Source organism: Phaseolus vulgaris, chromosome 10, assembly GCF_000499845.2.
Source record: "Phaseolus vulgaris cultivar G19833 chromosome 10, P. vulgaris v2.0, whole genome shotgun sequence".
In the NCBI taxonomy this organism is placed as follows: domain Eukaryota; kingdom Viridiplantae; phylum Streptophyta; class Magnoliopsida; order Fabales; family Fabaceae; genus Phaseolus; species Phaseolus vulgaris.
Genome location: NC_023750.2, coordinates 42,695,906 through 42,710,052, shown reverse-complemented (window position 1 = coordinate 42,710,052; position 14,147 = coordinate 42,695,906). Strand labels below are relative to the sequence as shown.

Below are 14,147 nucleotides of genomic sequence, written 5' to 3'. Positions count from 1 at the left end.
GTTTTAGTTTTATAGGACCATTATTCTATTTGTAATGACACCAAACTTCAAATTATCGTTAGAATTTCAATATTTTTCTAATCAGAAAATAAAGAATGAATATATTTGGAGCATTTAAAGGATCTTACAACCTTGATACAAAAATAGGTTGGAGATTCCACATCGACTAGATATTAGAAAATTTCATAGTATATAAGTGAGTACAAATCTCACCTTATAAGCTGATTTTATGAGATTGAATTAAAGTCCTCTCATTAATATAGTATGTCATAATTCTCAAAATATCTTAAAAATTGGCATTACAACCAATTAGAGAATGAAAAATTATCATCAACATAAAGATGTTAAAGTAATTAAGTTTATTATTATCAACCACATAGTGATCTTAACAACACCAAACTTTAATAATATAAATTTTAAAAAAATTAAATTAAAGACCCAACATGAAAGATAAAATAATATGAATTTAAAACTCCCATCAACCAAATTTATAAAAAGAACTCATACATAAAAGATAGATTCAAGTCCATGAAAAAAATACACAATAAATATAATCTATAATTCTTTCTATCTTCTAGTGATCACATAGTGTTAAATGTTTCTTGTGACCGAGAAAAATCATTGTCAAGTAATCCCAATAAATTTAATGTATTCTCTCTTTAAGAGTGTTCTTATTTCTTTTTGTAAGGTTTTAATCTCGGGGAGGGGGATTAAGATAATGTAATCAGGAGTGATTTATGTACTCATGTTAATTATGAGTGATTTGATTAGTGGAACCTCTTGAGTATGCTGCTTAGGGAAAACCCAACCTTTGAATTTAGATAAATCAATATAAAAACATGTTTGTGTTATTTGAGTTGTTTGTGTGGTGCGATCTATTCAACCTCTTTTAAAGTCAATTTATTTCAATGTAAATTTAATGGTTATGATCAAATGAGTTTCCTTTAAAGTATGTAAAATAATTATAACCCTATTAATAAACTTAAATATTATGAATAGTAATATTAATATTTTTTTAAAATAAAACATATATAACATTACAATTAATTACATTCTAGATGAAATTATGGTTAAACTTAATCATCACCCCACTAAGATTGAAATGTTGTGGACCCTTCCTTATCTATGAGATCTTTCTTTACAATTTTAAGATGTTATCCAACATTAATTATGTTGTAAATTGGCATCATAAGATACAATTGTACCCACCACATTTGATGTCTCTGTGAATTTGTCTTATTCCAAAAAAGACTTTTCTTTGAGTATTTTTAAGAAGAATTTTTTTTTTATAAATAATGAATAAATAAAATTAAACAGGACACTTAAAAGAGTTTCAAATCTCAAGGACATAATCAAAGGATCACCATTATGCAAATTGAATTTAAATTAACTAATTAAACTACGAGTGAATTAATTAAGTTGGGTTTTGCAAAGAAATCGTGTAATTTTTGTTGAAAAAAATTATTATGAAAATAGCCAAGTTGTGATTTTGAAAAACTCTTGACAATAAATTTGTTTCAGTTAAGTCCTTTTACATTTGGAGATTTTTTTAAACTTTTTTATATTAAATAAGTTTTTATTTAATTTTGAAATGGATTTAGTTCAATTTCAAAATGTATCAAAATTTAAAGTTTTTTTTAATACAGCTCAATTTGAACTTAATAACTTTACTTGCACAATCGGTTTTGGACTGATATATAAACTTTTCTAGTTGTTGAATATTGTTAATGTAATATTTTTAATAATTAAAAAAAGTAAGTGCTGGAATGGAAAATACAAAAGGTGATTAAGTAATTTCACAAAAATAATTTAGTTAATGTAATTTGGTAAAAGAAATAATGATTAACTTAATCCCAAAACACATAAAAGAAATAAACGAAATCAAATATTGATTCAGTGCTTTTAGTTTGGTTTAGGCATTACATAGATGAATTAATCCATACACACAAATTAAAAGAGAATAAAATACCTGGAATGACAATTAATCTTAAAAAAAAATACCACTAAATAATAAATTGACTCTAAAGTTAATGAAAATTTATCTTAAAACATTATTACACTAAAAAAAATTATTAAATAAAAAATAATTATAGAAATTAAAATAATTAATTATTCTATTTGACTAAAATATTAGTATCTAAAGTAATTTCCATTATTGACAATCAGGTTTAAGATTATTCATAATTTTTTTTTTCGTGAAGAGAATGCATGTGCAGATAAATTAGCTAATTTAAGATTTATTCATAGAGAATTATTTCATTGGTATAATAGACTTCCATATAGTCTGTTCTTAAATTTTTTTATTGATAGGTATAGTCTACATAGGTATTGTTTTTGTTAACATATGAGGTTTTGGTCTAATCTCCCATATTTTTGTATTTTTTTTGTAATACTTTTTTCATGTGATGACAGATGATTGTTGTTACTTGAGGTGTCAGTCTAGCTGAAATGTCAAGTTGCACAGTGATCCCTATCATGAAATTTTTTTAACAAAACAAAGTAATTTCCATTATCAGTAAAAATTTATAAAATAATTTTTAAATTAATATATAAAGTAACTACGAATATTTTAACTACATACTACTTTAAATTTTAAATTATTTTTTAGAGACTAATTTATAATATAAAATATTAGTAGTTAAAATTCTGATAATTAATTTAAATACTAATTTAAAAATTATTTTATAAATTTTTATTAATAACAGAAATTATTTTAAATATAAGCATTAATTATTTTTATTTTTAAATTTGGTTGATATTTAATAATTTTCTTTTAGTATTATTATATTATTTTTTTTATGTATTTATTATAGTTATGTTGAAAGACAAAGTAGTTATTCACTCAGATTTATTAGGAAAGCAGAAGTTTGAATAAAATAATTTTGAAACATACATGCAGGGATGGTGGAAAGCACAGGGCCATCTCACCTTAGACTTTGGCAGCCATAAAAGACCTTTTGTTTTCTTTCTCCAATTATTGCAAAACCATAACTTGGTCAAACAAGACACACATTATTTCCTCTCAAACACACTTCACATGTCAATTCCTCCTACTCAATCTCTTCGGTTAAAGTTCATGTGTTACTGTTCTGTTCTCGACATATACTTTTCACACACAACATTTTCCTTAAAGAAAAAACACACGAGCAAGGAATGCCACAAAGATAATTTATCCATTTACCATGTTCTTATTCATGTCTTATTGTTTGATTTGCAGTGGAAATAATCAGAAAAAATAACCATTCCATTTGACAGTATCAACAAATTTGAATTTGGAACAGTTACTGTCACCTATCTAGATATTACTGCATTTTTTTTATCTGCTGCAAAATATCTCAATATTTTCACTGGTCAAACTCAATATCAAATTATGAGTTTCCCGAATACTCAGTGGAGTCACGTGGTACAATTGTTCTTTGATTCCTTGAAGCAAGATTTTAACTCAGAGGGAAGGAAAATTATGACTTCTTTATTAAGAAAAAAAGGTTAGTAATATATGCTTTCAAGAAGCATTCGTAGGAAGCTGGTGCGAAAGCGGAAACGCTGGTCATGTTTGAACGGGTTTTGTTGTTACTATGGTTACAATTCAACTCAAGGAATGTGCTTTTGATTATTATATATATATACACTATAATATATAACAAAAGGGTACCCCTTATTTTTCTCCTCAAGATAGAAAGCAATAGGATTTAACAATTCTTCCACAACTTGTAGAGCCACCCTGTCCCACAATATACATATATATCTTCGTTTCATCTAGAAACTAAAAGCCATAACTGGTATCAGTTCAGCTTACTTGGCCAATATCTCGGAATCACTCTCATGAAGTGAGAATAGAAAGCAAAGAAAGAGGGAGAAGGAAGAATCATACTCTTCAAAGAGTGCAAGCTCCTTGGCTTGAGGAGAGGATTCTTTTAGTCCTTGTGGTGTCATGTAAGTTTGTATACTCTTTCATGTTTTTTCTCTTTGGTTGGTTAGGGATGGTGAAGAGAGGAAAATGAATAAGAGGGTGTTCTGTTTATGTCCTTTAGTGCTTGTTTTGAGTTAGTGAAACACCCTTTTGAAGAAAGTGGTGAAACCATGTTTTGCTGTTGAGTGGAGTTTAACTTTGAGCGTGTTTCAGAACAAGGGGAGGCAAAATGGATGGGAATTTCACCAGAAGCATAAGCAGGAGCATAAGCAGATCAAGTTGGAAAATGGAGGAAGTGTTTGCCAGTGGAAGGTATTCTCGCAGAACTTCTCAAGTAGATGAGGATGAGGAGGCTCTCAAATGGGCTGCCATAGAGAAACTCCCCACCTATGATAGGCTAAGGACGAGCATCATCCAAACCTTTGCCGAGGGTGGTGATCAACAACCTGGTAACCAAATTCTGCACAAGGAAATTGATGTTCGCAAGCTGGACATGAATGATAGGCAGCAAATCATTGACAAGATTTTCAAGGTTGCTGAAGAAGACAATGAAAAGTTCCTCAAGAAGTTCAGAAACAGAACTGACAAGTGAGTCTAGTTAGTCTTTCACATGTGCTGTTCTTTTTACTTCTTCACCTACCTACCCCACTCACCAAAAAAGAAAAAATCAGATTTGAGGCTTCAAAGTTCAAACTGAATTAGAAAACCCTTTGATGATTTTACTAGAAATACATTAAATATGTTTTTAGTCTCAATCAATCTGTTGAATCAAGGAACTCCCATCTATTTACAAAACTTGCTTTCTCTTATGATTATTTATACTTTCTGCCTTCTTTCATTTTATCCCACCATATATTATCATTTTGAACACGTCTCTGTCATTTGATCAAGATAAAATCAAATGAAAGAACAATTTCATGTTGGTGCTATGCAGTAGAGGGGAACCAGATCTACAAATGAACATTATTACAGATGTAGTTTAAATTTAAATACTTTATTAATTAAGATTTCTGTCAAAGCTACTTTTTTAAGACCTTTTGAAAATCAAGCATCATATCTCAAACTTGAAATTGTCAAAACAAAGTAGATATCCAATTGAAAGCATACCTAATACTTTATTTTTCATGTCAATACCATACTTTTCATGCAAACCTAATGAGTGGATGAAATTGCTGATGATGAAGGGGAGCTAACATTTCTTTTATTTTCACATGTGTTGTTCCCTCTTCCCTGCCTAAGTAACCCACACACACAAAAAAAAAAATCAGATTTCAGGCTTCAAAGCTCAAACAAGACTGGAAAGTTTTTATGGCTTAACTAAATAAAGATGAAATAGGTTATAGTTTCAATCTGTTATATCAAGAAACCCCTCTATTTAGAAAATCTTACTCTCTCTTATGATTATACTTTGTGGTTTCTTTCATTATATCCCACCATATCATCATGTTGAATGTGTCTTTGCCATCTTATTAAGAAAAGTTGAAGGACAATTTCATGTCAGTGCTATGCACAGTAGAGGGGAACCAGATCTACATATGAATATCAATGCAGATGTAGTTTAAACTTTAGTACTTCATTAATTAAGATTTTTGTCAAAGCTATTTTTCTTAAACCTTCGAAAATCAAGTGTCAGTCCAAACTTCACATTGTAAAACCAAAGTAGGCATCGAATAAAAATCACACCTAATATTGTTTTTCTGTCAATACCTTATTGCTCTTGCAAACCTAATACTTGAGTGGACTGCTGCTGAAGGTAAAACCATCTTTGGAGCTAACCTATTCCTTAGACAAATTAATACTGTTACATGATTCAATTATTCTGGGCATTGGAATAATGCTACTTACAAATAGTACAACATTTTGTTATTTATCTCTTTTTTGTTTTACTAATTCCAGGGTCGGGATCAGACTTCCAACAGTAGAAGTGAGGTTCCAAAATTTGACTGTTGAGGCAAATTCCTTTGTCGGCAGCAGAGCTCTGCCAACCCTGCCAAACTCTGCATTGAACATTCTTGAATCATTTTTTGGTATTTGTGGGATTAGTACAGCTAAGAGGACAAAGCTCACTATTCTTAAGAATGCCTTTGGCATTGTTAAACCATCAAGGTACCAATCCCAAGTTGTTATACAAATAGTATATAGTGTGGTTGGAATAATGTTTAGCAAAATAAAAAAAAATTTAGTCTAGTTGGTCTTATATGGTTTTTTTGTTGCATGGTTTCTGCAGGATGGCCCTTTTATTAGGCCCCCCATCTTCAGGGAAAACGACCCTTTTGTTGGCATTGGCCGGAAAATTAGACCCTGAATTGAGGGTAGACTCCAACCCCATCATTTTTACTTAAAAAGTTATTCTTCATAGATAACAAAATGATGATGAATAGTAATAATAAATGATGATAAATTATAAATTACTGGTTTTGATGAAACAGGTAAAAGGAGAAATCACTTACAATGGACACAAACTTGATGAGTTTGTGCCAAGAAAGACTTCAGCATATATTAGCCAAAATGATGTTCATGTTGGAGAAATGACTGTAAAAGAAACACTGGATTTCTCAGCTAGATGTCTAGGAGTAGGGACTAGATATGGTAATTAATTCAACATTTTCTCTTCAACCCATTTTTCCCAGTTAAATAATTTCTTAAAATTTTTATTTTTGTCTTAATTAATATGATTGTAGATCTATTAACCGAGCTTGCTAGAAGGGAAAAGGAAGCTGGCATATTTCCAGAAGCAGATGTTGACCTTTTCATGAAGGTATTTATTATTATGTAATAATAAAAGTCAACAATTATCTCAATTTTGGTTAATCCATGGTGGTGTTCTAACCTGTTTCTTGCTTTATAGGCCACTGCAATGGAAGGAACAGAAAGCAGTCTCATCACCGACTACACACTCAAAGTAAGTAATTTCTTTTTCTTGTTGAAATTTTTTCAAACATTTTTGTTTTGCATGGAAATAAGAGGCAGAGTTAGTACGAAATGTTCTCAACAACTTTCCACGTATTTACCCCACCAAGTTATTAAACTCAATTTTCCTTGTCAAGAATTTCAATTCACCTACCCTGCAATGTTGACTGATGTCAACATGTATTTTGGCTGAAGAAGGTCCCCATCAGAGCATGACTAGTGGCCATGTGAACTACCCTAACTGCCCTCATACATTACACATTTTATAATCAACTAATTGTGGCTAGTGACAGTGGCGAACGATTTGTTTAATGTTCTAATGAATCATTATTGTTCTTGTGTGAAACAGATATTGGGGCTTGATATTTGCAAGGACACCATAGTGGGTGATGAAATGCACAGAGGTGTATCAGGTGGCCAAAAGAAGCGTGTTACCACAGGTTAGAAGGACTAAAATGTCCAAAAAATAAAACAACTATTACTGATAACATCAAAGTTTATCTGTATCTGCTCATAATGTTTTCAAGTCCAACACTATCTTTAATCATGCTCTGGAAGGTGGCTACAAGTTGTATATAGAATTTCTCAACCACACAATTTTTTAAGATTAAGAGAACGTGGCCACGTGGACTTTTTGCCAACCAAACTCTTGTTTAATTGTCCAAGAACATTGTTTATTCAGATTACTTTTTATTTTATCTTTTGAATACTTATATTGTTATGTCATTAAAAAGTTTCTGGTTTTGAATAATTACTTTCAAAAATGTATTATTTAATTAGAACTCATTGTGTATATGCAGATAGATTATGAGAATCCAAATGAAGATAATATCTAATGCTTAACTATCTGAACTATTCTGATTTCTTAGCTTTGATTTGATTACACAGGAGAGATGATTGTTGGGCCCACAAAAACACTATTCATGGATGAAATATCAACGGGTCTTGATAGTTCCACAACTTTTCAGATTGTGAAGTGCTTGCAGCAGATTGTGCACCTCACTGAAGCAACTATCTTAATGTCCCTTCTTCAACCTGCTCCTGAGACTTTCAATCTCTTTGATGACATCATCCTCATTTCTGAGGGTCAGATTGTATACCAAGGTCCACGTGAACACATCGTGGAATTCTTTGAGTCATGTGGGTTTCGCTGTCCCGAAAGAAAGGGAACCGCTGATTTCTTGCAAGAGGTGTGTTCATCATATCACATACCTTAAAAAACAAGACATCACATGACTTGTGTACTTAAGCTTAACAAATACTATATAACTTGTGCCCATAACTTACTGCCACATTCCAATCATGCAAGGAACATTTTTTTATGACACGTGTTAACTGAAAAACAAAACCTCACAATTTCTGTATAAAGTTAAACTTTTAGAGAAGTTATACATTGACAACTTGTAACAGTCTACAACTCTGCCTAAAATTTCAGTTTTTTTTTGTATGAAATAATGAAAATACCATTTTTTTCATATCATGAATCACAAATTGTATAATGGAGCAGGTTGTCTGAAACTTTTATGTGAATGATTGAGTAAAAACACTATCTGTTCTCTCCTACTTTAACTTTCTAGAATAGGTTTGTCTTAATTTGAAAAACAGTGTGAGGGGAACTAAAATTACAATGTTAATTGGAAATTTTGAACAGGTTACCTCAAGGAAGGACCAGGAGCAATACTGGGCAGACAAAAACAAACCATACCGTTATGTTACAGTGACAGAGTTTGCAAACAAGTTCAAGCGGTTCCATGTTGGAACGAGGCTTGAGAGTGAGTTATCTGTTCCATTTGATAAGTCAAGTGCACATAAAGCAGCTCTTGTATACAGTAAAGGCTCTGTGCCCACAATGGATCTTTTTAAAGCATGTTGGGACAAGGAGTGGCTGCTGATTAAGAGGAACTCCTTCGTCTACATATTCAAGACAGTCCAAATTATCATCATTGCCATCATATCTGCAACATTGTTCTTGAGGACTGAAATGCACCAAGATAGTGAAGATGGTGCTTCACTTTACATTGGGGCAATTTTGTTCTCTATGATCATGAACATGTTTAATGGTTTTGCTGAGCTAGCACTCACAATTGGAAGGCTTCCCGTGTTTTACAAGCACAGAGACCATCTTTTCCACCCTGCTTGGACTTACACCCTCCCCAATTTCTTGCTGCGTATTCCCATATCTATTTTTGAGTCTCTTGTTTGGGTTGGTGTCACCTACTACACCATAGGATTTGCTCCTGAAGCTAGCAGGTAAACTCCTGCTTTTTCTTTTCTTTTTGCATAATTTGCATGTACATTTGGACTCATTTACATAGCAACCTAACAAGATTTTGCTACAAGTTTAGTTCATTGTATAATATCATTGATGCAAAATATGAGATGTATTTATAATTACTAAGTGAGCCTTTTCTTGCCTATTCTTTTAGGTTCTTCAAGCAATTGTTGGTGGTGTTTCTCATCCAACAAATGGCAGCTGGGATGTTTAGGGTCATTTCTGGAGTGTGCAGGACAATGATTATAGCCAACACTGGAGGGGCTCTCATGCTCCTTCTTATTTTTCTACTTGGAGGTTTCATCCTTCCCAAACGTGAGTGACAATCCAAACTTTTGAAGCAAAAGCCTTTGGAAACTGACTCTATACTTACATTTGTTCAAAGAATGTGCTCACATACATGCTCAATGGTTACAGGTGAAATTCCTCCTTGGTGGGTATGGGCTTACTGGGTGTCACCATTGACATATGCCTTCAATTCCTTGGCTGTGAATGAAATGTTTGCTCCAAGGTGGATGCATCCACAGGTAAATTTTGGAAAAATGAACATGAATATAACTCACTAAGAAGAAACTCATTGGTTTCTAACTTGAACATGTCTTTGACTGCAGACATCTTCGGATAAAACTACCACATTGGGTCTGTCAGTGCTAAAAAACTTTGATGTTTTTGCTAAAGAAGAATGGTACTGGATAGGAGCCGCTGCTCTTTTTGCTTATACCATTTTCTACAATGTTCTCTTCACCCTTGCACTTATGTACCTTAACCGTAAGAGCTCTGACTTCTATCAATCTTTCAAGCTACTTGCTTCACTTTCTATCTTAATAAAGCTTTTTTTTTTCTTGTTTGGTGCACTAGCTCTTGGAAAGAAACAAGCAATTATTTCTGAGGAAGATGCAAGTGAAATGGAGACTGGAGGAGACACCAACGAAGAACCTAGACTTGTAAGGCCCCCACAGTCCAACAAAGATTCAATGTTTCGATCATTATCTACTGCTGATGGAAATAATTCAAGTAAGTGTTAAAGCACACAACGTTAATAATCTTTGATGGTCTGGCTAAAAGTATGTTCTTAACTTATTGATGTAACATGGTTTGTGTTATATGAATCATTTCAGGAGAAGTGGCAATGCAGAGAATGGGTAGCCAAGCTACCAGTGGACTAAGAAAAGTTGATTCAGCAAATGATTCAGCAACTGGAGTTGCCCCCAAAAGAGGAATGATTCTACCTTTTCAACCACTTGCAATGTCCTTTGACACTGTTAATTACTACGTGGACATGCCTGCAGTAAGGATCCGATTACTTCTATAGTATAATTTCATAATATGCACAGTTAACAATCTATGAGGCTCGGACACACCTTTTGATTTTTGATGTGTCGGACACACAGACACCGACACTTGTAAGACACGTATCGGTGAAGTGTCTAATTAAAAAAATATTTGTTGTATTTTTGACAATTCTGACACAATTTTAAAAAAAATAAATACATTATTTTTCTAAAAACTCAAACTTATTGTATAAACTTTTATTATGATTACAAAAATAAGTAACAATTCCTTTTGAACCATCCATGAAAAATATATTTCTGTTAAAAAATAATTGAAACATACTTACGCGTGCACATAAATATTTATTGTCAATTTATATAATTCATAGTTATATAATATATAGATCCGTATCCCCATGTCCTATATTTTAGAGATTATATGTATCTCCGAGTCTGTGTCCGTGTCATATCAGTGTGAGTATCAGTGTGAGTGTGAGTTTCTGTGCTACATAGTTAACAATCCTTTGTGTACTTGTAAAGTATGTTCTAACTCTAATAACTTTTACAGGAAATGAAAGCACAAGGAGTGGCTGAAGATAGGCTGCAACTGCTTAGGGGAGTAACCAGTTCCTTTAGGCCTGGAGTCCTAACTGCACTAATGGGAGTTAGTGGAGCTGGGAAGACAACTTTAATGGATGTTTTAGCAGGAAGAAAAACTGGTGGCTACGTTGAAGGAGATATTAGAATCTCTGGGTTTGCCAAGAACCAAGAAACCTTTGCAAGAGTTGCTGGTTACTGCGAACAAACTGATATTCATTCACCCCAAGTTACTATTCGTGAATCTTTGATTTACTCTGCTTTCCTCCGTTTACCAAAAGAAGTTAGTGAGGAGGAAAAAATAGTAAGTACTCAACAACATTATAGCCCTTTTATTCTTCTCTTAGTAAGGGTTCATAGAAGGGTGAACTAAAAATTTATTTATTTATTTATCTTTTCAGCAATTTGTGGACCAAGTGATGGATTTGGTAGAGCTGGATAATCTGAAGGATGCTATAGTGGGGCTTCCAGGAGTTACAGGGTTGTCAACAGAGCAAAGAAAGAGGTTGACCATTGCTGTTGAGCTTGTGGCCAATCCTTCAATCATTTTCATGGATGAACCAACTTCAGGACTTGATGCAAGAGCAGCAGCTATTGTTATGAGGACTGTGAGAAACACTGTGGACACGGGAAGAACAGTTGTTTGCACAATTCACCAGCCTAGCATTGATATCTTTGAAGCCTTCGATGAGGTACCAACTAACCTATAAACTATTTCATCTTGTGTTTCTTATCTTTGTATCGTCTATAGCCTCTTTGGAGATTAATGAAATTTTTTTGGTCCAGCTTTTGTTGATGAAAAGAGGAGGGCAAGTGATCTACTCAGGACCATTAGGCCGAAATTCCCACAAGATTATAGAATACTTTGAGGTATTACACCTAAGTGATTCTATTCATTTGATCATGTACTTTAGCATAGGGTTTAACATCAAGTTTCATTCACAGGCAATTCCAGGTGTTCCAAAAATTAAAGAGATGTACAACCCAGCAACATGGATGCTAGAAGTGAGTTCTGTAGCAGCTGAAGTTAGGCTTGGAATGGACTTTGCTGAATACTACAATTCTTCATCTTTGTTTCAGTGAGTCAACTAACAATTAGAATGCCTACATTGTCAAATGGTTTATATACTTTTGTTGGTTTGAGCTGACACATTTGCTTATTGAACAGACGAAACAAAGCCCTTGTGAAGGAGCTAAGCACACCTCCACCTGGAACTACTGATTTGTATTTCCCCACCAAATACTCTCAATCCGCACTGGGGCAATTCAAATCCTGTTTCTGGAAGCAGTGGTTGACATACTGGAGGAGCCCAGATTATAATCTTGTGAGATTTTTCTTCACCTTGGCTAGTGCCCTCATGATAGGGACAATATTTTGGAGAATTGGTGGAAATAGGTGAGATTTGCTTCCTGTGAAATCTAACTCTACTCTTCAACCTTTAGTTCTAAATTTTAGCTAATTTCTCTGGTTATATTTTCTTAGGGACAATTCAAGCGACCTTACAATGATCATTGGAGCAATGTATGCTGCTGTCATTTTTGTTGGCATCAACAACTGCCAAACTGTTCAACCAATAGTAGCAGTTGAAAGAACAGTGTTCTATAGAGAAAGAGCTGCTGGAATGTATGCTCCCCTGCCTTATGCCCTCGCACAGGTTGGTGGATTGATTTACTAGTTGGAGATCTCACACCGACTAGAGATTAAGATATTTCATAATATATAAGTGGGTTCAAACCTCATCTGATAAGTCAGTTTTATGAGGTTGAGTCAGGCTTAAAGTACACTTAATAACTTTAAAGAACAATAATATTTTCTAATATTTGTTTCTTGTTATCATACCTTGTTGTGTTATCCTTAAGCTAATGCATTTGCAATTGCAGGTTTTTGCTGAAATACCGTACGTATTTGTCCAAGCTGTGTATTACTCACTCCTAATCTATGCCATGGTGGGCTTTGAATGGAAAGTGGAGAAGTTCTTTTGGTTCTTCTTTGTCAGCTTCTTCTCTTTCTTGTACTTCACATATTACGGTATGATGACTGTTTCCATCACACCAAACCACCAAGTGGCATCAATCTTTGCAGCAGCATTCTATGGACTCTTCAATCTCTTCTCTGGTTTCTTCATCCCAAGACCAGTGAGTACCTTCTAGTTTGGTTATTATCACATTTTAAGGCATAAGCACTATAACACATATCTTACATAATCTTTGCTAACACAACTCTTCTATCAACTTTGCCTTTTCAGAAAATTCCTAAATGGTGGGTGTGGTATTACTGGATTTGTCCAGTGGCATGGACAGTGTATGGATTAATTATCTCTCAATATAGAGACATAGACGACCCAATTTTTGTGCAAGGAAGTACCATAAATTTCACTGTAAAAGGATATATTGAAAACCACTACGGGTTTAAACCAGACTTCATGGGTCCAGTTGCTGCAGTTTTGGTAGCTTTCACTGCCTTCTTTGCCTTTGTATTTTCCTTCTGCATCAAGACACTGAACTTCCAATCAAGATAAAAGAGCTACAATGTTGTATGTGCAAGTTCTGCTATGGCAAGTTGTAATCAACTTCTGTATGTAAATAACTGAGGCTGGAGTCCATGCTCAAGATTTATGGAACATATTTCATAAGCTTAATAGATGATCACGATAGTTTTGCTAGCAGAGGGTTCTTCAGTAAATGTAAATCATGTCATTCATGCTATTATTAGTTTGGTTTGGTACCTAGAAAAGGTTAGATTTTCTTATGCTTTATTCTTGCAACAATAACAGATAAAAGCTAATTCTTTTGCATTAACTCTTTGTCAAGAAAAGTCTATATTGTTGTTTGCCTATTGCCATTTTTCTCTGATTAACTTTGTAATTTCCTAAAATGAGTTTTACTGTCTAATTGAGACAAACTAATGTTGCATTAAATAATGGAGCCAAATGGTGCTCTTGGTATGTAAAAGGTGGAGAAAGAGACGAGAAGGAAAAACAGCAAAGAGAGAAAGAGAGGATGTTGAATTGTATTGAGAAAGTTGATCTACTTAACACAGACACTTCGACACCTGTAATTTTCAAAATGTAGGACACGAATACATGGATTTATATATTATATCATTATAAATTATATAAATTGACAATCAAAATTTATGTAAAATATTAAGAGTTTCCTCTTTATATGACAAGAAGATATTTCGATT

At 33.3% G+C, this 14,147-nt stretch overlaps 1 protein-coding gene across 1 annotated transcript; it reads left to right on the top strand.

Moving 5' to 3' along the window:
* The first annotated feature begins 3,504 nt into the window (after positions 1 to 3,504).
* Positions 3,505 to 13,759, top strand: LOC137819175 (ABC transporter G family member 36-like). The gene is made up of 23 exons (XM_068622946.1): positions 3,505 to 3,933; positions 4,124 to 4,498; positions 5,807 to 6,016; positions 6,138 to 6,222; positions 6,340 to 6,499; positions 6,592 to 6,668; positions 6,759 to 6,812; positions 7,170 to 7,260; positions 7,709 to 8,010; positions 8,472 to 9,070; positions 9,247 to 9,407; positions 9,510 to 9,619; positions 9,704 to 9,860; positions 9,951 to 10,106; positions 10,211 to 10,380; positions 10,932 to 11,264; positions 11,362 to 11,652; positions 11,747 to 11,830; positions 11,906 to 12,039; positions 12,129 to 12,356; positions 12,444 to 12,615; positions 12,842 to 13,096; positions 13,207 to 13,759. Exons 2-23 carry the CDS (start codon positions 4,140 to 4,142, stop codon positions 13,477 to 13,479), a joined length of 4,461 nt encoding a protein of 1,486 aa, XP_068479047.1. The 5' UTR covers positions 3,505 to 3,933; positions 4,124 to 4,139; the 3' UTR covers positions 13,480 to 13,759.
* The last annotated feature ends 388 nt before the right edge of the window (positions 13,760 to 14,147 follow it).